The sequence below is a fragment of the Schistocerca serialis genome, chromosome 2 (assembly GCF_023864345.2).
Source record: "Schistocerca serialis cubense isolate TAMUIC-IGC-003099 chromosome 2, iqSchSeri2.2, whole genome shotgun sequence".
Classification (NCBI taxonomy): domain Eukaryota; kingdom Metazoa; phylum Arthropoda; class Insecta; order Orthoptera; family Acrididae; genus Schistocerca; species Schistocerca serialis.
In genome coordinates this window covers 165,672,443-165,699,504 of record NC_064639.1, presented here as the reverse complement: position 1 = coordinate 165,699,504, position 27,062 = coordinate 165,672,443, and the positions used below count along the sequence as shown (strand labels likewise).

General features: G+C 41.4%; 1 protein-coding gene across 1 annotated transcript in view; it reads left to right on the top strand.

Annotated features, from left to right (window-relative positions):
* Nucleotides 1-27,062, top strand: part of LOC126456873 (dynein axonemal heavy chain 7-like) — a 783,013-nt gene that overhangs the window by 410,358 nt on the left and 345,593 nt on the right. Inside the window, 2 exon segments of the mRNA XM_050092694.1 lie at nt 8,583-8,810; nt 20,737-20,959. Coding sequence (XP_049948651.1) covers nt 8,583-8,810; nt 20,737-20,959 — 451 coding nt within the window.

Here is a 27,062-nt window from a genome sequence, read left to right as displayed (position 1 = left end):
TTTTTGCGTGCTAACAGATCTCTGCAGAACTGATGTGCACCTGACATTGAGCTACCATCCATCTGCCAATGGCATGGTGGAATGGTTCCATTTCACATTCTAGGCAGCCCTTGTCTGTCACAACAGCATGTGGACTTTTGCCCTGCTGCTGATACTTCTAAGCCTCCACGTCACTCACAAGGGGACCTCTGTGACACTTTGCAGGTCTGCATGGCTCACCTGTGGTCCACCCCTCCCAGCACTACAGTGAATGCCAGGCATTCATTTACAGTGACCTCATTCCATGCACTCATGTTATGCTGCACACTGATGTTCACCAGTCCCTCCTTTGTCCACACTACTCCGCCACCACATGGTCCTGAAGTGGGACTCCAACAACAACCATGCATCTTCACAGCACCCCTACCAGTGTTTTGATCAAAAGGCTGAATCCTGTCTATATGCTGCCCAATTTCCCAATTCCCAACCCAACTACCATCTCCATCGAAACCCTGCAGGAACACACCACTGCTGAAGTCAGCATCTCCAGTGGCATCATCACTACCTCTGCCAGTTCCACTGCTCACGTCATACCAAGTATACCTGTTACCAAAGACCCTGAGACTCTGGCATACACAATGAGACTGAGAGAAACCCACCATGCTACACTGGCACCATCCCCGATGCAACGGTCATCAACAACACAGGCACCAGCATCCCCCATGCTGACAATACTCATGCTCCCAGCCCTCTGCCTCTCCTGCAGCCTATGCCTGATGCACAGATTTTGCCTCCACTGCTGCCAACAGCCAGTAATGCTGCCACACCACATTGCAGCACCCACTACTTCCACAGAAGCGTTATTTCACAAATTCTCAGTGCCATGCCCCAGACCTGTGATTGTCCATCCTCAGCCCAGTGGCACCATCAATTCCTGCTCACAGTATTCTGTGTGTGCATTTTCAACTGTTGAACAGGGCCACCTAAGTGACAGGCACTTCTCGCAACCACCCAACAATGCTGCAGTGCACTTCGCTCCATGGATCCACAATGGTAGCCCCTCCCAGTGCCTGCCAACCCTGCACACACAGCATTGGACATAGGCTCATGCCGAACCTGTCCAGCAACTTGCACCCCTTGTGCTGCCAGCTTATTCATCATTGTTCCCACTGCTGTCTTCGATCCCTTGGTTCTCAGGATCAGGAATCGCCATAAAAGAAATGAATCTGAATCTGTGTCAGTGTGGGTCAAAGGTGTTGCCAACTGTAAAAAAATTAAAGCAGTGAGTGATCTCACTCATTATTATGGAAATTAAATAAATTATTTCCTTTCCTTAATCTTTCCAAAAAAAAAAAAAAAAAAAAAAGCTGAGAAGCGATTCTTCTTAGTGTTTTAACTCTCTGAGGCACTCTGGGATGCACCCTGTGTGAGCATTGACCTCAGTGATTATGTAACCACTTATCTCTCTGTGTTTACAAACATGACAAGCACACAGGGACGCGTGCTGCTAAAGAGACTACAGCGTGCGTCCGGGATAACATACAAGCAGTGAACTTAGAAAATTTCTGATTGGTAGCATCAGCTGAGAACCGCTAAGCGTACATTGTGGTGCGGGGGCTCAAGGGTGCAACAGTTTCATCTGTATAAGTAATGATTTTGTTAAGAAGGCATCAGTCTTCATACAGCCGCTCGAGCAACAGCATTGGATCACTCACACAGAAGCTGCCACATTATTATAGGAGGAGAAGGTGTACCCACCCTATAGTGTATAAAGTAATAGACAATATTGTTATTGAGACCAAGAACTTTGTAGGTGCACAAGTCATCCTGCTTGGGCCACCAGTCTTTTGTGGTGCAGTTTTGAAATTTACCCTTAGCAACAATGATGCCAATCAGCATGGTAATGGTTGGGTCACTGTTGCTCTAGTATGTGCACAGCTGTCGAACAAGGCCACCTGAGTGACATGCTCTTCTCGCAAAAACCCAGCAATGCTGCAGTGCCCTTGGCTCCATGGATCCACAATGGCAGCCCCTTCCAGTGCCTGCCAACCCTGCACACACGGCATTGGACACAGGCTCATGATGACCCAGTCCAGCAACCTCGACCCCATGTGCCGCCTGCTTATTCATCGTTGTTCCCACTGCTGGTACCTCACCACAGATTGCTGTCATGCGGCAGACTGCAGACTGACACTAGTGAAAACCAGCTACCCTGCCCACCCTATTCCCAGCGTCCTGACATCCTGCACCTGCATCCACCACATGAACAACACCTGCAGCATCAATGCCACTAACCATGGCCTCACCACTGGTACAACACACAAATTCACTGGTACCAGCCTTCATCATTACCACCTTGCTCACCATCAGAGCTCCATTCTCATGGGGAGGAATGGGGGGAATCTGTGTGGTGGCCTTTCACCACGCTCAGGTCTTATAAGTTCAGCACCACACCTACACCATGATGGGCACGCCATGTGGTGACGCATTTCATACCCATTCACTCAATATAAAGTTTAAAACTCACTCATGCCATGCTGTCCACACACCTACTATAGGGCTGCATAGTAGCCTGTGTGTAATTCCGTGTTTTGCACAGCAAGACATTTGGTTGGCAAGTGTTAGTGCCCTTGTCATCACTGTCTTGAGTTCCAAGCTCAGCCCATCATTGCTGATACTCCCATATGATAACCTTGTGCCTTTCACTCAGACCTTGTCCTTTCCATTTTTATGGGAGATGATTAGGTTCACCCTTCATATTGAAAAAATCATTGTTGTGCTGGTGTATACTCTGGGATGAAGAGTGCCCTATTTGGTGTCCATTATTCCTACCCACACCTCTGTTTCGCCAAGTCACATCACATTTGCAAGTGACTTTCCCCTACAAACGTTAATTTTTAGTCATTATAATAAATGTTTTGTTTTCTGAACAATGTGTTGATATTGACCTTGAGCAGTACCTATCACACTTTGTTTCACAGTTAATTTCATAAGTTACTTAGGGAAATATTCCTAAATTACTCAGCTTCAATTTAGCTCTATAGAGAGTAGCTTTAGCAATATGTATAACTATTTCTAAGAATTACAAATAGTACAGTTGCAGTAATTATTTGCCTGTGCAACAAAAAGTGACAACAATTAAAATTGCAAATTTATTAATATAAAGCATAAACCATTTGTAAGAAAAGAGTATGAAAATCTGCCTAAGGTGACAATTGGATTCATATCAATTCACTGGAATCAAAAAGGTTGTTACAGTAAAACTAATAGAGTCAGTCACTGAACAGAAGGGAATTCTGTGCTAGACTCCCTAGACACTAAACCATTCAAGTGTATGTAGCTGGCCAGAATGAGAAATTGTGACATGTACAGTACCTAAGTTCAGGGGTCCTTGATGAAATCCAATATGGTATGGAGTGAAATAAACCTAATAATTCTGAGTATATGAAACTTTGGTGAGCATCATCTTGGTATCAGCACTCTATGACGTCAGACAAGATGAATAATTGAAACACCTTGCAAATAACACAAGAGGAATTTTCTTATCATCAAATTTCAATGTGTCCAGCCACATCTCTCAAGTTAAAGTAAAGGTATACATGCAAAGGAGAAGTAAACAACTGCAGTGACATAAAGGCTCCCAGTACATTAATTTACACTGCCCACAGAAGATCATGTCTTACATCTTGGACGTGCAGCAGACGGCATCTAACATTTGTCACAAAAATTTCTATTGTAAGAGTTGTCTTCTGATTTGAGCCTCACTTACGCAGTGAATTCCCATGTATTCTGACATAGCCTTAGGCTAAAAGTATCCATTGGGGAGTTAGCAATTACTTGTCAGACAAAACTGGTGTAGCCATTGCTAAAAGTAATATGGCAAATGGAATATATTTTATAGCAGGAGTGAACTTCTGCTACAGCTATTTCCCATCATCTCCGCAGTATTAGCTTGAGAGACTCCTCATCTTGCTCGTACAACTAAAAGTCAGAAAATGATTTTAATTACCCATTCTTTTCATGTAAGTGATATCATCATTAGGAAGTGAGTTTGCACAAGAGACTTATCAAATTTAAACACCAATTTTCTACTAGTATCGCTGCTATTTTTATCTCAGAAATTACAACTACTTACAAAACTGAATGGACTTTCTAAGTGATTGTAATCTGGATACACAGTTGAGTGTATTCCAGCAGAGAACATTTTCACTGTCTCATAGTCTCTTAGGCTATAGTGCTACATTTATACATTCCTTAATCTTTTCATAACTGATGCCATTGCTATAAAAATATCACAAAAATAGTGTATTAGGGCTGTTCATTAGCTCCCTCTCCTCATTAATCTAAAGGACTTGTATTTGTTGCACATTACTGTAATGTGTTATTGTAATTTGTTATCAGCCAGTGTGTGTTCTGTATGTCCTTACATAATTTTATTTTGATCATAACATATACCACTTATACATTGAGGTGCTGCTTGGGAGGCATGTAAACCCAACAGTGGACTGCCAGCGGTGCCTTCTCGATCTTTACAACCGTCTTTGGGTCGAGGGGGAGTTTCCGTCGCAATGGCGGGAAGGCATTGTCATCCCCGTTTTGAAACCTGGAAAGAACCCTCTGGAGGTGGACAGCTACCGTCCCATTAGCCTCACCAATGTTCTTTGCAAGTTGCTTGAACGGATGGTGAGCCGGCACTTGAATTGGGTACTGGAGTCTCGGGGCCTTCTGGCTCCATCTCAGGGTGGGTTCCGTAAAGGCCGCTCCGCCGCCGACAATCTGGTGAGCCTGTAGTCGGCCATCCGTACTGCCTTTTCCCGCCGTCAGCACCTGGTCGCTGTCTTTTTCGACATGCGGAAGGCGTACGATACGACGTGGCATCATCACATTCTTTCTACGCTTCATGGATGGGGTCTTCGGGGTCCTCTGCCAATTTTTATCCGCAATTTTCTGTCGTGTCGAACCTTCCGCGTGCAAGTCGCGGCCTCGTATAGTTCCTCCCACGTCCAGGAGAACGGTGTGCCACAGGGTTCCGTTTTAAGTGTCTGTCTGTTTTTAATAGCCATTAACGGTCTTGCTGCAGCCGTGGGAAACTCTGTCTCCGCTTCCCTGTATGCTGACAACTTCTGCCTTTATTACAGCTCTCCCGGCATTGCAGCTGTTGAACATCAGCTACAGGGCGCTATCCGTAGGGCGCAGTCTTGGGCTGTAGCGCATGGGTTTCAGTTTTCGGCAGCCAAGACCTGCGTTATGCATTTCTGCCGGCGACGTACTGTCCACCCGGAGCCGCAGCTTTCTCTTAACGGCGAACTTCTTTCGGTGGTGGAATCACACAGGTTTTTGGGGGTGGTTTTCGATGCCCGGTTGACTTGGCTGCCTCATCTCCGGCAGCTCAAGCAGACGTGTTGGCAGCATCTCAATGCACTGCGATGTTTGAGCCACACCCGCTGGGGAGCCGACCACTCTACCCTGTTACGGCTCTACCAGGCGTTAATCCAGTCCCGTCTGGATTATGGGTGCCTGGCATATGGCTCAGCATCCCCGTCTGCGTTGCGGGTGCTGGACCCAATTCTCCACAGCGGGATACGCCTTGCCACTGGTGCTTTCCGCACCAGCCCTGTGGACAGCTTACTCGTGGAGGCAGGTGTCCCTCCACTGCTGTTCCGGCGCCAACGTTTGCTGGCCGCTTATGCTGCCCATGTTCTAAGCTCGCCCGGGCATCCTAACTATCGTCTCCTGTTCCCGCAGTCAGTCGTCCGTCTGCCGGAACGTCGGCCCCGGTCGGGTTGTCCGATCGCCATACGCGTCAAGGAGCTTCTCTCCGGGCTTGGGCTTGTCCCTGTTCCACCTCCTTTCCGGGCACCTCTGCGTACACCCCCGTGGTGCGTTCCTCGCCCTTGCCTTCGGCTAGACTTGGCACAGGGCTCGAAGGACTCAGTCCCTCCAGAGGCCTTCCGCCGCTGCTTTTATTCCATCCTGGCTACGTATCAGGGCTCTGGCATTGTTTACACCGACGGCTCGATGGTTGCTGGTCGAGTGGGGTATGCGCTCACTCTAGGGGACCATTCCGAACAACGTTCCTTGCCGGCTGGCTGCAGCGTTTACACTGCTGAGCTGGTTGCCATCTTTCGAGCCCTAGAGTATATCCGCTCCTGCTCAGGTGAGTCCTTTGTTATCTGTAGCGATTCCCTGAGCAGTTTACGAGCACTCGACCAGTGTTTTCCTCGTTCCCGTCTGGTGATGGCTATCCATGAGTCCCTGCAGACTCTTGCGCGTTGCGGCCGCTCTGCGGTCTTCGTGTGGACCCCAGGCCATGTTGGGATCCCCGGCAACAAGAATGTTGACCGGCTGGCGAAAGAGGCAACTAGTGCACCATCTCTGGACGTTGGCCTCCCGGAGACAGATTTGCGAGCGTTCCTACGCCGCAAAATTCTGGACCTTTGGGACACTGAATGGCGCGCCCTGCCTTCACGCAACAAACTTCGGGCCATCAAGGGGGCTACCGGTGTGTGGCGCTCCTCCTTGCGGGTCTCTCGCAAGGAGTCTGTTGTCCTCTGCCGGCTGCGCATTGGGCACACTCGGCTTACGCACGGCCACTTATTGCGCCGTGAGGATGCGCCTCTATGTCGCTGCGGCTCCGTTTTATCCGTGGTTCATGTTTTATTGGAGTGTCCGTTTTTAGCTGCGCTCAGGCAGTCGTTCGCACTGCCTGACTCGCTCCCTGCCCTTTTAACAGATGACCCGGCTATGGCTGACTTAGTTTTATGTTTTATTCGGGCAGGGGGTTTTTATTCTTTAATATGAGTGTTTCTGTTTTTATCTTATTGTTTTGTGTTGATTCTGGCCTTTGGCCTCCGGTTTTACACTGATTTTTTAATGTGTTTCAAGTGGTTGGCTTTTCCTTTTTTATTTCTCTGGTCGGCCAACCACCGTCACACTCTGTGTGCTTTTAGTTCGTTTTGTCTGGTCTTTGTCTCAGTTTCTCTTGTTCCGTGTCGTCTGTGCTCTATTCTGTTCCTCGTTTTTTATTCTCTGTGGGTGTTTTTTAGTACTTGGACCAAGGGACCGATGACCGTAGCAGTCTGGTCCCTTTAATCCCCCAAACCAACCAACCAACCCAACACTGCTAATAAATAAATAAATTAATAAAGTAAATATGTATATCTTTCTTTATACAACAAATTTAAATTTGACTTACATAAAATTTGTTTCTGGTTCCCAATGTAAATAATTCAAACTTTGTGCACATTCTGTCCATAGCACAATGAATAACTTACAACTCAGTGTCTAGAGAAAGACTTTACCACTCGAGCCCCTGTTGGCATATATGACAAATGGTGTATTATGACATGAAACTCTAGATTTTCTAGAACCAGCAGTTGGTCAAATTAGGTTTTGCATATAGTTTTGTGCATACAAGAGTAAACAATCACAAAGCAAATATGCTTTTTGATGTTAGTAAAATTTATAAAAATAAAAATAATTGTATATTATTGTACACAATTTTGAAGTCGAATTTTGTAAAAATTATGGATGTGTGCCGCATTGCCAATGTGACAAACATTTTATATTGTCGTACATATGAATGATTTTTTAATTGCAAATTGAGATTTATTTCCAAAAATTCTAACGGTTCTTGATTTAATAGGCAGTAAAATGTTATGAGAAATTTTATTAAGAAAATACTGTAAAGCATGAAATATATGCTATTTAGGTAAAATAAAACAAATGGAATTCATAGGATAATTAATTTCTTTTAAAATTAAAATAAAGGCAATCTTCCAAAGTATTACAAAACAACTTGGAAAAGCATGAAATTCAAATAAATATTTCCATTCAATACATTGATCCCATAGGCTCATCTCTTTGGCTTTAGATTTGCAATTTTTGGACAAAATACAGGAAAAAAAGAATAGGACTGGTAATTCCACATAGTATCATAAACCATATTGGTCAAAGATCTTCATAATACTGGTTTATTATATAGTACATTGCTCTACCCATCAATGATGTTTGAATTGTTTTGAGTCTTTCTTTCTTAATGATCCTGTTTTCACAAGTTTATTCAGTACTTTTGTCTTTTTTTAATGCAAACTTTTCTGGGCTTGATCAACTGAGAAGTTAGTAATATTAAACATCCAGTTCATAAATTTTCTTTACATTGTTTATTTACTGATTTGCTCTCATATGATCATTTTAAAGAGGAATTCAGGTCTCCTGTTTTACCTAATTACAAAACAATGTGTGTTCAAAAAGTAATAGGAATTTTGTAAGTATTCATGTTGTATTAGTCCAAGAGTTCCTGAAGTTTTTCATGGATGGGAGAGAGTTCTGGAGTAAATGTATAATATCTAATATAAACTATTTTGAATGGGGTAGCATTCATGTAATAAATAAAATTCTCTCCTGTTATTTTTTCAACACACCTATTGACAGTAAATTCACAGAAAACCGATTTAAAAGATTGATGAGTTGATTAGAAGGCCATGCCATTAAACTGTAATGACATTTTTAACAGTGTGGAATGCATTTCGTGCATTCAAAGGTATAAGATTATCTGGGTTCAAAACAATTGTTCATGCAATCATGCCAGATTCTGCATTTAGGTTGAAAAAGTGGTGAAAGCTGAAGAAGAAGTTGCAAACCAGCAAGCAGCTGCAGCTCAAGAAATTAAAGATGAATGTGACAGCAGATTAGCTGAAGCAATGCCAATACTCGAAGCAGCACTGGCTGCTTTGAACACACTAACAGCAGCTGATATTACTATCGTAAAAACAATGAAGAGTCCTCCAAAAGGAGTGAAATTGGTGATGGAAGCTATCTGCATTCTCAAGGTAATTTCTTTTAATGTGTTTTGTGATTATACTTGTATATATGGCTGCTGTATTTTAATGTACCTACTTACCATGTAGAAATGTCAGATTGCTTCTTACCATGAAGACATGTCAAGTTGCAGACAAGCACAATTAAAAGACTCTTACATAAAGCTTTTGGCCACAGAGAGACACAAACCATCCACACACAAGTAAGCACACCTCACGCACACACTACTGCCAGCTCCAGCTTCTTGGACTGGAGTGCAACTCTCATGTGGGATGCAAGTAGCAATCTGGAGGGGGCAGGGAAGGGGAAGGAATAGCAGTTTATGGGTGGGGAGAGATAGGATTGGTGTCTGGTGGAATGTGCAGGGACTAGACTGCCAACAATTCCAAGGTAAGGAGCTTGTGGGGCAGGGAGGTGGGAAAAAAGGAGCAAAGAAAGAAGAGGACCAGGGAAAGTCTGACAGATGAATTAGTAGACTGCTGCAAATAAATAGGATAGGAAATGAGAATGGGGAGGACATGATACGACAGACGGATGGAAACTGTTGGGTGGAGGATGTGTGACAGTATGTTACTGTGGGTTGAGGGTGGGATAATTACAGGAGCAGGTAATGTGTTGTAAAGATAACCCACATTTGCATTTTTCAGAAAAACTGGTGGTAGAGGGGAGGGTCCAGGTGGCCCAGGCAGCGAAGCAGCCATTGAAATCAAGATTGTTATGCTCAGCTGCATGTTGTGCTTAAGGGTGGTCTACTTTGCTCTTGGCCATAGTTTTGCGGTGGCCATTCATCCTGGTGGACAGCTGGTCAATAGTCATACCAATATGAAATGCTGTACAATGATTGCAGCACGGCTGGTAAATGACATGGCTGCTGTCACAGGTAGCCTGACCCCTGATGGGGTAGGATAAACCGGTGACAGGACTGGAATAGGAATTGCTGGGTGGGGTGATTGTGCAGGTTTTGGACCTGAGTCTTCCATATAGGGTTGGTATTGGGAGTGGTATAGGGATGGACTAGGATGTTGTTGAGGTTGAGTGGGTGACGGATCACCACATTAGGATGTTTGGGAAGTATCTCGGATAAGATGTCCCTCATTTTAGTGTATGACAATAGGTAATCAAATGTCACACCCTGAAATGAGGGACATCCTACCCAAGATAGTTCCCACCTGTCCTAAAGTGGTATTCCATTGCCCATCCAACCTCCACAACATCCTAGTTCATCCCTATGCCACTCACAATCCGAACCCCTTGCCACATGGGCCATATTTCTGTGGAACCCACCAGCACTTCCTGTTACAGTCCTGTCACAGGTTTATCCCACTCCTTCAGGGTCCGAGCCACCTGTGAAGACAGCCGTGTTATTTACCGGCTCTGCTGCAGTCGTTGCACAGATTTTCATACTACTACCAACCAGCTGGTTGAATGGTCACCGTCAAACTGTGGCCGAGAACGAAGTATGCCACCCTGTGGCACATCACGCAGCTGAACATAACATACTTGATTTAAATGGCTGCTTCACCACCCAAGCTATCTTTATCCTTCCGCCCACCTCCAGCTTTTCTGAACTGGGAGTCATCCTTACAATACATTCTCTGCCCTTGTAATCATCCTGACCTCAACCTACAGTAACATACTGTGCCCACACCCTCCAACCAACAGTTTCCACCCTCTCTGTCGTATCATCTCCTCCCCATTCTCATTTCCCATCCTATTTATTTGCATCCCTGCCAACACATCCACCCATCATTCTCCACTCCTCTCCTGTTTTGCTCCTTTTTTCCCCCCACCTACCTGCCCCACAACCTCCTGACACGGTGCCTGTTGGCAGTCTATCCCCTGTACACTCCACCAGACAGCATTCATCTCTCTTGCCACCTGTACACTACTATCCCTTCCTCTTCCCTGCCCCCTCCAGACTGCTGCTTGCATCCCACATGAGAGTCACATTGTGGCTCGAGATGCTGGGGTTGGTGGTCATGTGTGCATGTGGTGTGATTGCTTGTGTGTGTGAATGGTGTGTGTCTCTCTTTTACTGATAAAGACTGTGGCCAAAAGCTTGTGTAAGTGTCTTATAGTTGTATATGTCTGCAACTTGATGTATCTTCTTTACACTAAGTAGCAATCTGTCTTTTTCTACATCGTTGGTTTCCTACCTAGCGTTTACATTGTTTGAATGTACCTACATAATCTTTCTAGTAACTCACTCTCAAAACTTGTAGGAAAGACACAAAACATACAGCACATCACAGCTAAAAGAACACATTTTATTCAAACTTTTACATAGGTAGAGATTCCTACTTTTACAAAATATCATATTGAAACCCCTTCCAGGATCACAAGATAGGTAATCCACATCACTAACTCCCCCTTTCCCCCTCCCAGGTCCTTGATCTCTATTAACTTTAGATGGGTTTTGAACCTCAAGCTGTCAGTAATCTTTGTGAGACAGACAACAGTATCTCCTCACATGCAATATATTCCAAACTTGTGTAATTGGCTAATGCCTTCTCTTGCTCAAAGAACTTCTGATATTTACTGACGTGGGCACACCCCTCAGTGTCTGCAAGGGGGCAGTAATTCATGTAGTAGTAGCAACATCAAGAACAGACATCACTGCCCACTGGCCTACAGCTCTTCGGAGTTCTTGTCTACATCAGAGGCAGCACATGGGAATGGCACCCACCAACTGTGCATGAATTAGCCATAGTTGTGAAGAATTACATCATGGCTCCTCTGAGAGAGAACAGCCCAAAATGCTGGAGTCTGCTCGTAGCTGTTCTCTGCACTTACTGGTGGTACACTGCATCATGTGCTCCCCATTGCAGTGCTTGAGGTCACAGCACAATATTATCGCACATGATGATGGGCATGAAATAGCCCAAAACCAGTTATGGTGTAAGCATCGGAAAACTAAAGCTCTACAGCTGAAGCAGTATTTTCAATCTCTGTCTTAACTGTGAGTCAGAGGCCAGGAGTTACTGCACTCACCCAGGATAATAGCAGTTGATCAACTTGCCAGGGACCATGAGTGTGAACAGCAGTGGCCTGGTGTTGTTAGACACCAAAATAATCCCATCAGTGAAGGTGAGGATGAAGCATCAGCAGCAATAGAAACTGTCAGATCTACTTGGCCATGGCATCATAGATTGTAGTCATCTCAGCTGATGACAGATGGGAGTGTTACATGTTCTGCCTCAAAACGGTTAGCTGCAACACTGAGAATCTAGCTGTACAAGTCTGGGTATTTGTACATGTCGAGCTATGCAAATGATATTATACTTCTGCAGAGATGACCAAATGTGCCATAGTTTTCTGAGCTAATGAGTGTTCTGCACTGGACCACAGTGTCACAACCCTTCCTTTCAGGCTTTAGGTCTGTTTATTTTTGCAGTGTCATTGTGCTGTAAAGCTATTATTTCATCTGACTTGTTATTGTTTAATTGCATGTGGTTACCAGAATGACATTATACTGACCTCTCAGTGAGATCTTTCTGCAGTATTTGCTTTCAGATGGTGTGTGGCAACCCACTTGCTAGTGTACCTGTACAACATGCAATATTGGCTGTTCTTCTGGGTAAGCATTAACATGTAGATATTGCACACTTACCTGCCTTGACTTCCACTCTGTCTCTGCTGCTGTGCAGGGAGCACTTACCAATTGTTTAATATCGACCTAGAATACTATTCTGGAGCCCAATAAGTGCCCTAAACATGCAACAGATTTTATACATTGAAAATTTGATTGATATAGTATCTGTGTCCTGTATGCATTTCTTGCAAGTTCATCACATTTAATTATATGTAGGACTAATTTCAAAGAATACAAATGGCATGCACAATATCTACATTGTGACATGCTAAAATCAGGTGTACAACTGAGTTTGTGTGTAAAAGGTTGCATTCTCTATATTAGAGCTGACTGGCTACATTTTCTCATATTGTTGTTCGTTTTCCTTGCATCAACTGTACATTTATGTCTTTATTGATAAGTCAGTTTTCTTCTCTCTCAGGCACTGTTGAGCAATAGAAATTGAGTTACATACATAGTTGCCCTGATAGTGGCAGTGACGTGTCATTGCAAACCCTCCTGGAGACATCAAAAGCATTCAGGAAACTTCTGATCCATAAAAGTTCAACAACTGCTCTCAATTCACTGAGGCTGAGCAAAGTTGGGTTCAATCAATGCATGTCATGCTTTATGCCATATGTTCAATAGGAGCATTACAACTCATTATGTAGACTCTTATACCATAAGGAAGCAAGTGCGGGGATGTTGTTATGAGTGGCCAGTATCTTCTTTCTACAACACAAATGCAGATGTGGATTAATACAGTTTTTTATTTAGAAGAACTGTAAGTTTCCACTTAACTGGAATAGAGTCCATGTATTATGGTGAAAGCTCATTAATAATAGTCCCCTTGCAGATGATATTGGTACTCTTGCTATTACAAACTTTAGTGTCACTGCTGGTCCAACTATAGTCGCTAATCTGGCCACTGTGTACTGCCACAACCTGTGACGTGAACTGAGCCTGCTCTGCAATGTAATGACAGAAGTGTGAGTCAGTGAGGCCCTCTGGTCAGTGGCAGCAGCCTAAATACATACTGTCAGGAGGGCATGACAGCATGTTGCTTGTCGGTGTGTTTCTGGCCTCTCTCATGAAAGGTGTGCTTGATCCAGCACCTACTATCCATCTTTGCTTTACATCATAGCTGACCGGTGTACTGGCACAGCGTACACTAACATATTCCTCCTCCCCAAAGTGCTGCACCATTGTTGTGTAGGGAAGATGCAAATGACAACTGGGAGGGAGGCAGGACGCTGAATGTAGAGATGTGCTGGGAGCTGTGACTGTGGAGGACAGCATATCCTGCCTGTGCCCCACCATCTGGCTTGCGAGGCAACAGAAACATCCTCTGGAAAACTTCTGCCAGGGCTCATGTCCAGGCCTGAGGGCATGTCCTGGTGCAATGATGGTGACGGTGATGATGGGTCCACGTCCATTGGCTCAACAAGTGGGGATGGCGGGGGCAAGGGTGTACGTACATCCTCTCCTCTTGTGGTGCCCTGGTGGCACCAGTGGACAGCTGCAAAGGCTGCGCAATCTCGTGAGGCCATGAATCTTGGGGAAGAAAAGCAGCAGAATCATGGGCAATTGACACGCATGAATTTGGTTCTGGTGGCGGCGCTGCAAATATTCGGGATCTGCAATCAAGTATATAAAAGAGCCAATGATTTCCTGGATCACATCTCTTTCCCAGCACCCACAGTTGCCATAAACTCTGAAAATAATGAGATTGCATGGCACAAAGTGATACTTGTGGATCATTGGCGGCACCGGATGCTGTGGTGGGTGTGGCAAGTGCAGGAGTGTCTGATTGTAGTGGCCACTGGTGATGGTCTGTCTCATGGGTGGGAACAATAGGAGGTGAGGAATAGCTGCAGTGCCTGGTCCCATGTGTGGGTGGTGTGAAGCTTGGCCACCTGGTGTTTAAAAGTGTGTACAAAGCATTCTACTTCTCCGTTGGAGTGCAGGTGAAATGGAGCATTTGTTAGATGACAAATGCCATTGTGTTCACAAAACTGTTCAAAATCACATGAAGTGAACTGTGGTCCATTGTCCAACACAAGTACTTCTGGCAAACTTTGTATGAAAAATATGGAGAACAATGCTTGAATGGTGCTATGTGCTGTGTTAGAAGCCACAGGCACCACAAATGGGAACTTGCTAAGAGAGTCTACCACTATGAGCCAATGAGTGGTCCAGAATGGTCTTGCAAAGTGTGCGTGTACTCGTTGCCAGTCATAGGCCAAGCTGCAAATGTCTGTGGTGGAGCAGATTGGTTTTCTGCACACGTACAATATTGATGCCATCTGTTCAATGTGGGTGTCCATACCCTGCCAAGTACAGTGCTGCTGCACTAACTGCTTTGTGTGAACAATTTCCCAATATCATTGGTGGAAAAATCACAGCACATCCATTGGCAACACTTTGGGAATAAGCACACACGATTGTCTACTGTCATTTTGAGCTAGAATCAGATCCTGTTGAACTGAAAGATTATGTCAACATGCAAAACATCCATGCACAACTGAGCTTGGATACTGTTCAATGAACGAGGCCAGGATGTGTGAATGTAATACAACAAAATCTTGAGATCTGGGTCTGCTTCCATGGCCTGTGCAATTTTTTTACAGGTTGAGGGAAATGATTCCAGCAATTCAGAGTCCTGCGCATCAATTTGCCAACAAGATGCGGCAGAGGCATCAAAATCAGAGTCTGGGCCAGTTGGAAGGCGATAGGGTATTTGCATTGGCATGCTTTGCTATAGGTTTGTACACAATTTCATACTGATACTGTGAAAGCAACAAAGCCCAATGTTGCAATTTTTGAACAGTGCTTGTAGGAACTGGCTTTGACGGATGAAACAAGGACTGCAAAGGGTTGTGATCTGCCATTAAAAAGAACTTGATACCATATAAATAGTAATGGAACTTAGTTACACCCTACACAATAGTGAGAGCTTCTTTTTCTATTTGAGAATAATTGCACTGAATTTGAGTTAATAATTTTAATGCGAAAGCAATATGTCTGTCTTTTGCACCAATTCTGTGCAAAAACACAGTGCTTACAAAACTACTGGCTTGACAGGTCAAAATTCACCAAATGTCTGTCACTAAGCAAAGCATTTTTGAGTTTCTGAAATGCGTTGTGACACTCTTTGGTTCACACAAAAGGCACATTTTTGTGATGCAATGGAGCCATGATCTGAACGGCATTCGTTATTAACCGAATGCAGTATGTCATCTTGCCTAATACTGACTGTAGTTCACACACATTGCGAGTAACAGGCAGGTTACGGGTCGCAAGCAAATGAGATTGGAGGGGGTGCTTTCCCTGACTGTTTATCACACGACCCAAGGACTGTAGCTCAGTTTGAAAAAAGTCACACTTTTCGAGATGACACTTGATTCCTGCTTCTGACAACACTTGAAAATCAGTACGCAAATTAGCAATGTGTTCCTCTGGTGTACAAACTGAGTTGACAATATTGTCAAAGCAGTTTGAACAAAATGGCACTTCTGCTGTCAGCTGTTCCAAACAACTTTGAAAAATGGTGGGTGCAGAGGCACTGCCGAAGGGCAAACTACATGAACAGTCCCAATTGTGTATTTACAACAAACACTTTCTGTGATGCTTCATCCAATGGATTTTGCAAGTAGGCATCATGCAAACCTATCTTATAAAAGTAACATTCTGCACCAAGCCTGTCCATGAGTTCCTGAGGGTGAGGTAACGGATAAGTGTCAACTTCTGTCTGTGGGTTGACTGTAGACTTGAAGTCAACATAGATGCAACTGCAACTGGAAGGTTTAGGCAACAAAAGGAGAGGACTTGCCCATTGACTAAGTTGAATGGGAGCAATTGCACCATGATCTTGCAATTCTTTCAATTCACTACTTTGGCTCTTAATGCATTTGCAACAGGGCGGGCCCAGAAGAATTTAGGCTGTGCATTGTCTTTCAGTGTAACATGGGCTGAAAAGTTATTAGCTTTTCCCATTATTTATGAAAATAGTTCAGGAAATTCTTTAAGCAAGATGGTACACTGTCTTTTGGCGCAAAATCAGACACTGGAAGTACATTGTCTTGTATGCTAAGTCCAAACAAATCAAAGGCATCTAAACTTAATATGTTCTCACTGTCTCTGAGATTTCAACACAGTAAAATTCACTGTCGTAGTGTGAGGTTTGTAAGTGGCAACCCAACTACACTGTCTGAGCACTGGAGTGTCTTGTTGCCTGTAAGAAGTGAGGTGCTTGTTAGATTTAGAAAGGTGATTTAGATTTAGATTTAGAAAGGCATGGTGGGCCTAACTGTTTGTGCATGGCACAATTAAGCAAAGTTACTAAGGAACCTATGTCTAACTGAAAGGTCCCACAATGGCCAGCAATTCGTAATGATACAAATATTTTCTTTTAGAATGTCATTGAACGGCACTAGAGCAAAAGGAAAAAGTTTACTTTTGTCAGACCTGTTGTAGGTTTTCAAAACACAGCATTCGCTGCATGTGCACGAGCCTGTTTTTTTCTGGGAGTGGTCAAAATTGGCATTTTTGTGCCATTGCATACAAGATTCTTGGACAACGGCTTTTTCTCCAAACATGTAACACGTTTTGTTACATGATGTGCAATCCTGTCTTTTATAGCGAACAAAACATCTAGGGCAAGACTTCACTAAATTCGCAGGTCTGTTTACATGTATATGCAGCTGTTGACAAGGCTGTGTATGTGCTTGTTGTTGTGGCTGCTGGGGCAATCGCGAACAAGGGATGACTCAACCCATCAAATCAGGGTCTGGTCAAACTTAATGGCTGAATCATATTGCTCTAAGATATCCAAAACCTGGGGAAGTGATAGATCAGAGTACTTTAAGATCTGTTCCCATATTCTACTATCTGGGACATTGAATGTTATCGCATTCTGGATCATTAAATCACTGTAAAACTTGCCGCAACTACACTTAAATTTACACTTCCTAGCCATGCCTATGAAGTCTGTGTACTACAGGAAGTATGTCTGTTCCAGCCTTTTCGGCAAGTGAAAGAACTGAAATCTAGCTTCAGTTACTTGGACTTGGTGGTCATAGTATTTAGTTAATACACTGATTACTTGGTCATAGCTGAGTTCATCAGGAGATGCGGTTGGTAATAATTTTGTATTAACCTGAACACTGGGGAGCCCACAATCGAAAGGAAGTATTGTAACTTTACAGTACCTTGAACACAATGAACTTGACAATGTGCTTGAACTGAATCAGGTATTCAATCCATTTTGTTTGGTTTTGGTAAATTGCCGGAACATAGGTATCTTGGTTGGCGGCACTTGTTGGGCAAGTTGGTTGGTCGATAGTGGTTCTACGGCCGATGCAGCTTGTGCAGCCAGCAGTTGTTGTACCATTGTCAGTGAGGTAGTGATTTGTTATTTCTGAAACTGAAAGGCTTGAGTTAGATCCATTACATTGGCCATCTGTGGCTGAGGCGTGGGGGCAGGGGGTGGAGGGGGTGGGGAATTCATGGTTTACACAAATATGTTATATCAAAAAGCTAGCGAGGTCTCTGAAAAGGGAAATTTGATTAGTCCCATGGCTCCCCTCCTGGAATACATGCACCGGCTGCGGTGGCCGAGATTTCTAGGCGCTCGGTCCGGAACCGCACGACTGCTACGGTTGCAGGTTCGAATCCTGCCTCGGGCATGGATGTGTGTGATGTCCTTAGGTTAGTTAGATTTATGTAGTTCTAAGTTCTAGGGGACTGATGACCACAGATGTTTAGTCCCGTAGTGCTCAGAGCCATTTGAACCATTTTTTTGGAATACATGCAAGAACAAAACAACAAATTAGCAAATAGAAACACTTGAAAACGAGTACCCCTGCAAGCTAAAACACAAAAGAAGGAAGCAAAATCTTTGGCCAAGTTGATTATCTTCAATCACCATTGAATTATCCTCGTTCACCACTGCAGTATCATCATAACCACAGTAGTCTTGTACCATAAGGAGGTAAAGGAGAGGATGTTGTTATGGGTTTCTGCAACACAAATGCATATGTGGATTAACGTGGTTCTTTATTTGCATGAACTGTAAACTTTTACATAACTGGAATAGAGTCCACATGCTGTGGTAAAAGCTCATCAGTAATATTCTTCTTGTAGACAATATTGGTGCTCTTGCTATTACGAAATTTAGTCTCTCTGCTGGTCTTGCTATAGTCACTAATCTGGTCATTATGTACTGCCATAACCTGCGACATGAACTGAGCTCATTCTGCAATGAACTGATGGACACCAAACTGGAAGTGTGTCAGTGAGGCCCTCTGATCAGTGACAGCAGCCTAAATATCTGCTATCAAGAGGGCATTGACTGTGTGTTGCTTGTCAGTGTGTCTCTGGCCTCTCTTGTGATAGGCGTAGTTGATCCAGTGCCTACTATTGATCTTTGTGTCACATCTTTGCTGGCCGGTGTGCTGGTGATGGCTTAAGCCAGCACACATTACTTGAGGTGATCATTTCTGTGCTTCATGCATCAGACAGCAGTTTTGCTGTGCTTGTACTCATCTGCATGATTTGTGACATGTGGTTTACAGGGGTACACATCAGAGGCACCAAGGACAAAATGAGCTGCATGACACACGTAACTGCTGTGACTCAGTACTCAATATAAGTATTTCCAAACTCAATAGTTACTTCCACTATATAAGAGTGCCATCTTTGCTGTAATGATAGGGTTTATAGCCAACATTTTGACACACTTTGTCTTATGTTAACCTCCAATTAATATTCTAAATTGTCATGGACTGTGCGGCTGGTCTCAGCCGAGGTTCGAGTCCTCCCTCGGGCATGGGTGTGTGTGTTTGTCCTTAGGATAATTGATGTTAAGTAGTGTGTAAGATTAGGGACTGATGACCTTAGCAGTTAAGTCCCATAAGATTTCACATACACATACAATATTCTAAGTTGCATTAAATAAACCTCAATAGGATGAGATTACTCCTCCTAAAATGGTCATGGCCATGTTCCAAGACAACAGAGCCTCTTTTCACACAGCTACACCATGCAGGACTGATTTTGTGAGCATTGGGGTAAATTGTCACTTCTCTCCTGACCACCACAGTCACCTGGTCTCATTATTATTGAGCCTCTGTGGTGTACTTCAGAGAGAATGGCACTTAATTGCTATCCGCTTCCATCATCGTTACCTGGACTCACCACTATTTTGCAGGAAGACTGATATAAAACACCCTTGAAAACCAAACAGAACTTGAATGTCAACATATTCCTTACACCATTGTCGGTATGGTAATGTATTGTATTAGTGATGTCTCTATATTTTTGTCCACCCCCTGCATCAGATATATGTATATAATGATTATCTTGTGCTATACAGTGAGATCACTATTATATGGGTGCAAACTATCTGGTTTGAGTATTATTCATGCATATTTGGCAAACTTTGAAAAACTGAAAAGTGAAGTCTGAAGTATTCTTGTCCGTACTGTAATTAGAAACACAACGAATACCATAACTATTGCACATTGTGTACAACATATATTCACAGGTTAGTTTAGTCATCAAGATGACAGTCTTAATGACAATAAAAAATTCAGATGTAGTAAACAGAAACACTTGCTATCAGTACAGTGTTTCCCACTCAGATACTCACAATCTGGTCATGATTACATAGAATGAGACTGCATATCTTCCCACTCTGTGCTGAAATGGCTCATGAGATAGTTTATGGCTTTGGAATTCTAATAGAAATAATTACCTATCTAAAATACATTATGAAATCCAAAGACTGGTATTCGATACTCTTTCTTGTAATCAGTATAATCTGCATAAATTGTTCAAAAAGGTCTTCACCTTCATCCAATAGAATATGGATTAAATTTCCCTATATTGTCATTTTTGTTCATTTGTTCACACTCTGGAAACATGAAAAATGGCTTTCATCATTGTACTACAAAGGGCAACATAAAAAAAAAAATCATTCATCACACAGAGCCTCCCACCCTACATCAAAGACACCAACCACTTCTTAGAACATCTCACTCTGTCCTTATCATCAATGTTTGATCTTCTCTCTACTTACCCTTTCATCTTTGTCCCTTCATCCTCACAGCATGTGAGTCTTTCTCATCTGGGAGTGTGTGTGGCCTACCCTTCTTTTTTTAATCTTGTCCATTGTACCTCTCTGCCCTTCCTATGGAAGGAACTACTAAGTTTTGATGCTATGATAGGTTAATGTACTTTTATATGTGTCTATCAGCAGTATTAAATATTTCGTCTGAGGGTAAGTAATGACCAACAATGCTGTCTCACATTTTTATAGCTCCCCTAGTGAATTTTTCCTGCAACACAACATCTCTCTTTTGCAGGATGTAAAACCTGATCGTATACGTGATCCAAGTGGAAGGATGATAGAAGATTACTGGCCTCCATCAAAACGTGTACTTGGTGACATAAAATTCTTGGAAAGTTTAGTAACATTTGATAAAGATAATATTCCAGAGAAGGTTATGAAACAGCTTACTGCTAGAATATTGACTGATGAAAATTTTGATCCAGATAAAATAAGAAGTGCATCAACAGCTGCAGAAGGTAGTGTTTTCTGTTATTTACTTACAAATACAATTGTAAATATTAAATAAAATTGTAAATATTTTCAAGAAAGATTTAACATACAGTAGTATTTGCATAACTTTCTACAAACTTTCATACATTATCAGTATTTAGGTTTCAAAATATTGTACAAAGTATCTTGTAGTGGGGTCTGGGTAGTCCCAAGTTTGTTGACTCATCACAAGCCACGATCTTGGTGCAAGATGGAAGTCAGGGCAGCAGCTACAATGAACTATCTCCTCAGTCATAGAGGAATCACACATGCAGTGAAAATAACACAAGTTGTTTGACAGTAGTCACACAGCAGCCAATGTGTTATCTCAATTGTTTGTGACAAATGGTGCACAGACAGTTTGTCCAGCACAGGCATATAGGTCATTGCTGTGTACTTAATTTCTCAGTGTACTGCTCTGCAGAGAGTACTGTTGACCTGATGTGATGTGTTTGTTAGTTGCCTCCCAGATGCCGCCTCCTTGGATGGCCTTCGAATAACTATGGCATAGTGTCGCTTGCTGGTAGCTCAGCAAAACAGAAAGAAACTGTGGTAGAATCACTCTAACACAAAAGTCGACAACATAAATATGAGTGTCACACATAAAAAGTTGTTTAAAATAGTGCAACAATGTAACTTTAAATACACACACTTATGGAAATGTCAGCAAACTGCTACACAAGACAAGGTTTTGGAAATCATCACTAATTGACATCACAAAACATTGACATGAAATTATTCTTCTTCACTTCTGAGCTGTCTGTTTTTTAATATACTGTTCCACTTAAATTTATCTTTCAGTCTGCAGTGAGGTTCTGGTTGCAATCTTTGCATACTTGCCATAGCTTAATAAATTGTGTACATTGTTCTGCTGATCCTTGAATAAATATTCACTTGGAAATGCTGTTTGTAACTATGCTGATATCATAATAGTTTTCATGCAGAAATTTCATGCTATGCAGTCACCAAGATAGATTTGTTGTGCACAAAAACTGATCTTATCTGTCTAATTTTGATTTTGTTCATGTAAAAAATTAAACTCACTATTCATAAAAATGTGGGTGACCTCATTGCAATACCATTAGCCCACATTTTCAACAGTTCATTAACAAATGGAGTATTTCCTTCCTGCTTAAAGACAGTGAAACTGAAACCACTGTTCAAAAAGGGTAAGAAAGAAGACATAGCCAATTATAGACCTATTGCCTTGCTATCTACATTTTCGAAGATGCTAGAAAATTTTTTTCCACAACCCAACATGGCTTCCGGAAAGGCCGATCAACAGAAACAGCAATATATGAATTTCTGGGTGAAGTACTTGAAAAAATTGATAGTGGACAAAAAGTAACTGGCATATGCCTTGATCTGTCTAAGGCTTTCGACATCATAGACCACACCCTATTGCTGCAGAAGCTTGAAAGAATTGGTATCAGAGGTATGCCTAACAACTGGCTTAGATCATATCTTACTGACCGCAAGCAAGTAGTAGAAATACATTTTCACAAAGAAAATAAATCAATAAGACACTATTCTGATTATAAAGCAGTAAAATATGGAGTACCGCAGGGCTCGGTACTGGGCCCCATCCTATATTTGATATATATAAATGACCTAACATCAACCAACCAGTACCATAGAACTATCCAGTTTGCAGATGACACAAGCATATTAGTCAATGGGAAGACTGCAGAGATACTACAGACAAGACTGTCTGAGGCATTAACAAATGTTGTAAACTTGTTCAACCAAAACAAACTAATAATAAATCAAAGTAAAACAGTAGCATTAAATTTTCATAATGTCAAGAGAAACACTGAAGAGGATGTAAGAATTCAGATGTCAGACACAGATATTGCAAGTGTGCCTAATACAAAATTTCTGGGGGTCTGGCTACAGGATAATCTTAGATGGGAAACTCACATTGACAACATATGAAAGAAGCTAAGCTCCATGTGTTATTTAATAAGAGTGCTAGAAAATTGCTGTCATAAGGACTGTCTAATGACAGTTTACTATTCTGATATACATTCTGTCCTAAAATATGGGATCACTTTCTGGGGTAACTCGCCATCCTGCCTAAAACTCTTCAGGATGCAAAAAAGAATAGTGAGAATCATGGCTGGAATAAACAGGAACAAACCATGTAGACCATTATTTAAAAGGATGGGGATTCTTCCCCTTCCATGTATTTTCCTATTTGAAAGTGCAATGTTTATAAAGAAATATACAATAATAAATCCTAGTATCCTCCCCAAAAATGAAAATGTTCATCATCATAATACAAGACAGAAAACTGACTTTCATGTACTCCATAAAAAAACCAGTTTGTGCCAAAAAGGAACATTTCACCATGGAGAAATTATCTACAATAAATTGCCAAGAGAAATTAAAGTAAAGACTGATGTAAAAAATTTTAAAGCAGCATTAAAAGAATATCTGTTGACACATTGCTTTTATATTGTGGAAGAGTTCCTTCAAAATCCTTGAGAGTCTAGGTGATGATTATGCAAATACTGTAACCATTAATACTGGCCTATAAATACATTCAGATGTAATTCTCAAGTTTCTAATGGGGTTCAAGTATAAGTTGTATACCAACTTGCCCAGTATATGAAGTAAAATTCTGTGAACGTAATTCTCTAGTGTACATGTCAATTCATAGTGTAGAAGAGTTCCTCAAAAATCCTTAGAGCTTAAGTGAGGATCATGCAAATACTGTAATCGTTAATATTGGCTTATACATGTATTCAGTTGTAAACTTCAAGTTTCTAATGTGGTTTAATTATAACATACACATTGACTTGCCCAGTATATGAAGTGCTGTAAAATTTTGCGAACATAATTTTCTAGTTTCTAAAGTGTTTTAATTGTAAGATATACTTTGACCTGTCCAATATCTGATGTGCTGTACTGTACATGTAAGATTTACTGGACCAATAAATACAATACAATACAATACAATATAGCAAAATTGTCATTCACCACTTTATTTATTATTTTATTTATTTATTTATTTATTTCTTACACCATGGATCCAACTGTGACAATTTCACATGGATGTAGTGTGTGTCAATTTTTACATTGTCAATGACAAGTACTTGTACACTATGTTTACAGGTAAAGAATATAAAGTTACTTAACCACTACAATGATCCATAACACAATATAATGGAATGAGAATCCTTAGACCTACAGATTACAGGTATAAAACAAAGTAAATTAAACCTGAAAAGGTCATATAACCCAGACTGTTAAATATAAGCAGTTAACACTAAAAGAGTTACATATGTGACAAGAATGTTCAGCTTAATGTTCAATTTATATGATAATACATCTTATTTTAAGGCCGTTTCTCACAGTGTTTCATAAACTCTTCCAAACTGTAAAATGACATGGCTAAAAGAAATTGCCTCAGAAGCTCTTTAAATGTAGATTTGTTGGCAATTTCACATTTGATTTCTGGAGGAAGAGCATTAAATATCTTTATACCAGAGGACTGTACACCCTTCTGCACAATCTTCAAATTTTTACCTTCAGTGTGGAAATCATGTTTCCTCCTTGTGTTATACTGATGGTATTCACTGTTACATTTGTATAAATCAGTGTTTTTACTTATGAAACACATAAGTGAGTATATATATTGAGAAGTAGTTGTAAGAATTCCCAGATTCCGGAATAGGCTTCTGCAGCTGCATCTAGGATCTACACCAGACATCACTCTTACAACACGCTTCTGAGCAATGAATATTTTCTTTGCAAGAGGTTGATTTCCCCAGAAAATAATTCCATATGCCATCAAAGAATGGAAGTAACCATAGTATGCAGCTTTTTTAATGCTTAAGTTTGCACTGACAGAGATGATTCGCATTGCAAAAACTGAAGAGTTGAGTCTCTTGTAAAGATCTAAAATGTGATGGGACCAGTTTACTCTACAGTCAATCTTCACGCCTAGAAACTTTGTTACTTCCACTCTTTCTATGACCTGTGTGGCATATTTAACAGTCATTTCTTCCTCAGTTTTGGCAGTTGGGGTGAACTGAATATAATTAGTCTTACTCAGGTTAAGTGAAAGACCATTTGCAGTAAACCATTTCATTAAATCTATAAGAATAGTATTAACAGACTCTTGAACATTTTCACATTTAAGACCATTAACCATTATGTTAGTATCATCTGCAAAGATGGTAAAATTGCACTGAATCATTGAAGAATAAGGTAAATCATTTATAAATAACAGGAACAGTAAAGGACCAAGAATAGAGCCCTGTGGAACTCCACAATTTATGTCTCTCCATTCCGAAGAAATCATTCCACCACACAAATTGTCTGACTTATCTAAGACTACTTTCTGTTTCCTCTCTGTCAGGTATGACTGAAGCCAGTTATTTGCTACACCACTTATTCCTAGATGGTCTGCCTTCAGTAACAGTATTTGGTGGTTCACAGTGTCAAAGGCTTTACATAAATCACAAAATAACCCTGTTGTCACCATTTTCTCATTTAGAGATTCCAAAACCTTATCTATAAAAGCATATATTGCTTGTTCAGTTGACAGACCTTTCCGGAAACCAAACTGATGTTTGCTGAGAATATTGAATTTATGTAGGTGTTCTAAAATTCTAGAATACATGAGCTTTTCTAGTACCTTTGAAAACACAGTCAGGAGAGATATTGGTCTGAAATTTTTAACATCAGTTTTCTCCCCTTTCTTAAAGAGAGGCTTCACGATAGCATACTTTAGTCTATCAGGAACAATTCCTTGCTGCAAAGAGGCATTGAAAATATGACACAGTATATTGCTTACAGAAGTACAACACTGCTTTAACAATTTGCTAGAAATATTGTCTACTCCACAGGAGTTCTTGGTTTTCATGGAGGCAATTGTTCTTTCAATTTCTGATACTGTAACAGGTCTAATATGCATTTGGATGATTTTGTTAGGGAAAGCATTTCGCAAAAAGGTCAGGGAATCATTCACAGAACCCTTGCAGCCTATTTGCTCAGACACTGACAGGAAGTGTTTATTAAAGATTTCAGCTATGATCTCAGGATTTTGCACAAGATTCCCTTCATGTTTGATTATGAAGTTTTCTACAGCTCTTTTTTTATTGTTCCCTGTCTCCTTGTTAACTATTTGCCAGACAGTCTTCATTTTATTATTGGAGTTATCAATTTATTTTACATAATACAGTGCTTTTGATGTCTGAATAACTTTCTTTAGGATTTTACAATACATGTTATAATGGCTGATTAATTCTCTGTCCCTTGACCCTCTGGTTGCAACATAAAGTTCTCTCTTATATTTACATGACACTCGAATACCCTTTGTGATCCATGGCTTCTTTAAGGACGAGGAAATATTTAGGAAAAGCTTCTTCAAAGTGGGATAGGAATTCATTTATGAATATGTTGAACTTTGTATCAACATCATCTACTCTGCGAACTGAATTCCAATCTTCATGCTGCAGCTTATGGTTAAAAAATTCCAGGGTCTCTTTGTTCATAAGTCTGATTGCCTTCCAGGATGGGACTGCTTTCTTGACAGGTCTGTAGTCATGTAGAGTGAGGAGCTGTCCATCATGGTCTGATATGCCATTTACTATTGCAGTGACAGTGAAGTTCTGGTATAAATTTACATCTAAAAATATATTGTCTATCAGAGATTGACAGTCAGGTGTGATCCTAGTAGGAAAGTCAACCACTGATGTAAGATTGTAGGAACTCAGCAAATTCTGGAGCTCTACTTTGTTGTTGCATTCCATTGCGAAGTTGACATTAAAGTCCCCAAGTAAGATAATGTCATTATTTTTAGAAAATAAGGTTGATAGTAACAATTCTAACTGAACCATAAAGACTGTGAAATTGGTTCCTGGTGCCCTGTACACTGTAACTACTATTAATTTGGAACTGTTTAATGTCACTTCTATTGCACACACTTCAAACTGTTGGTCACTGCAATATTTCCTTACATCTACGGATCTAAAAGTTAAATTATTCTTAATGAAAATTACTACTCCACCTTTTCTCATGCTATCTCTACAGTAGTAGGTGGCAAGGCTATAACTGTCTATATGTAACATTTCAATTCCT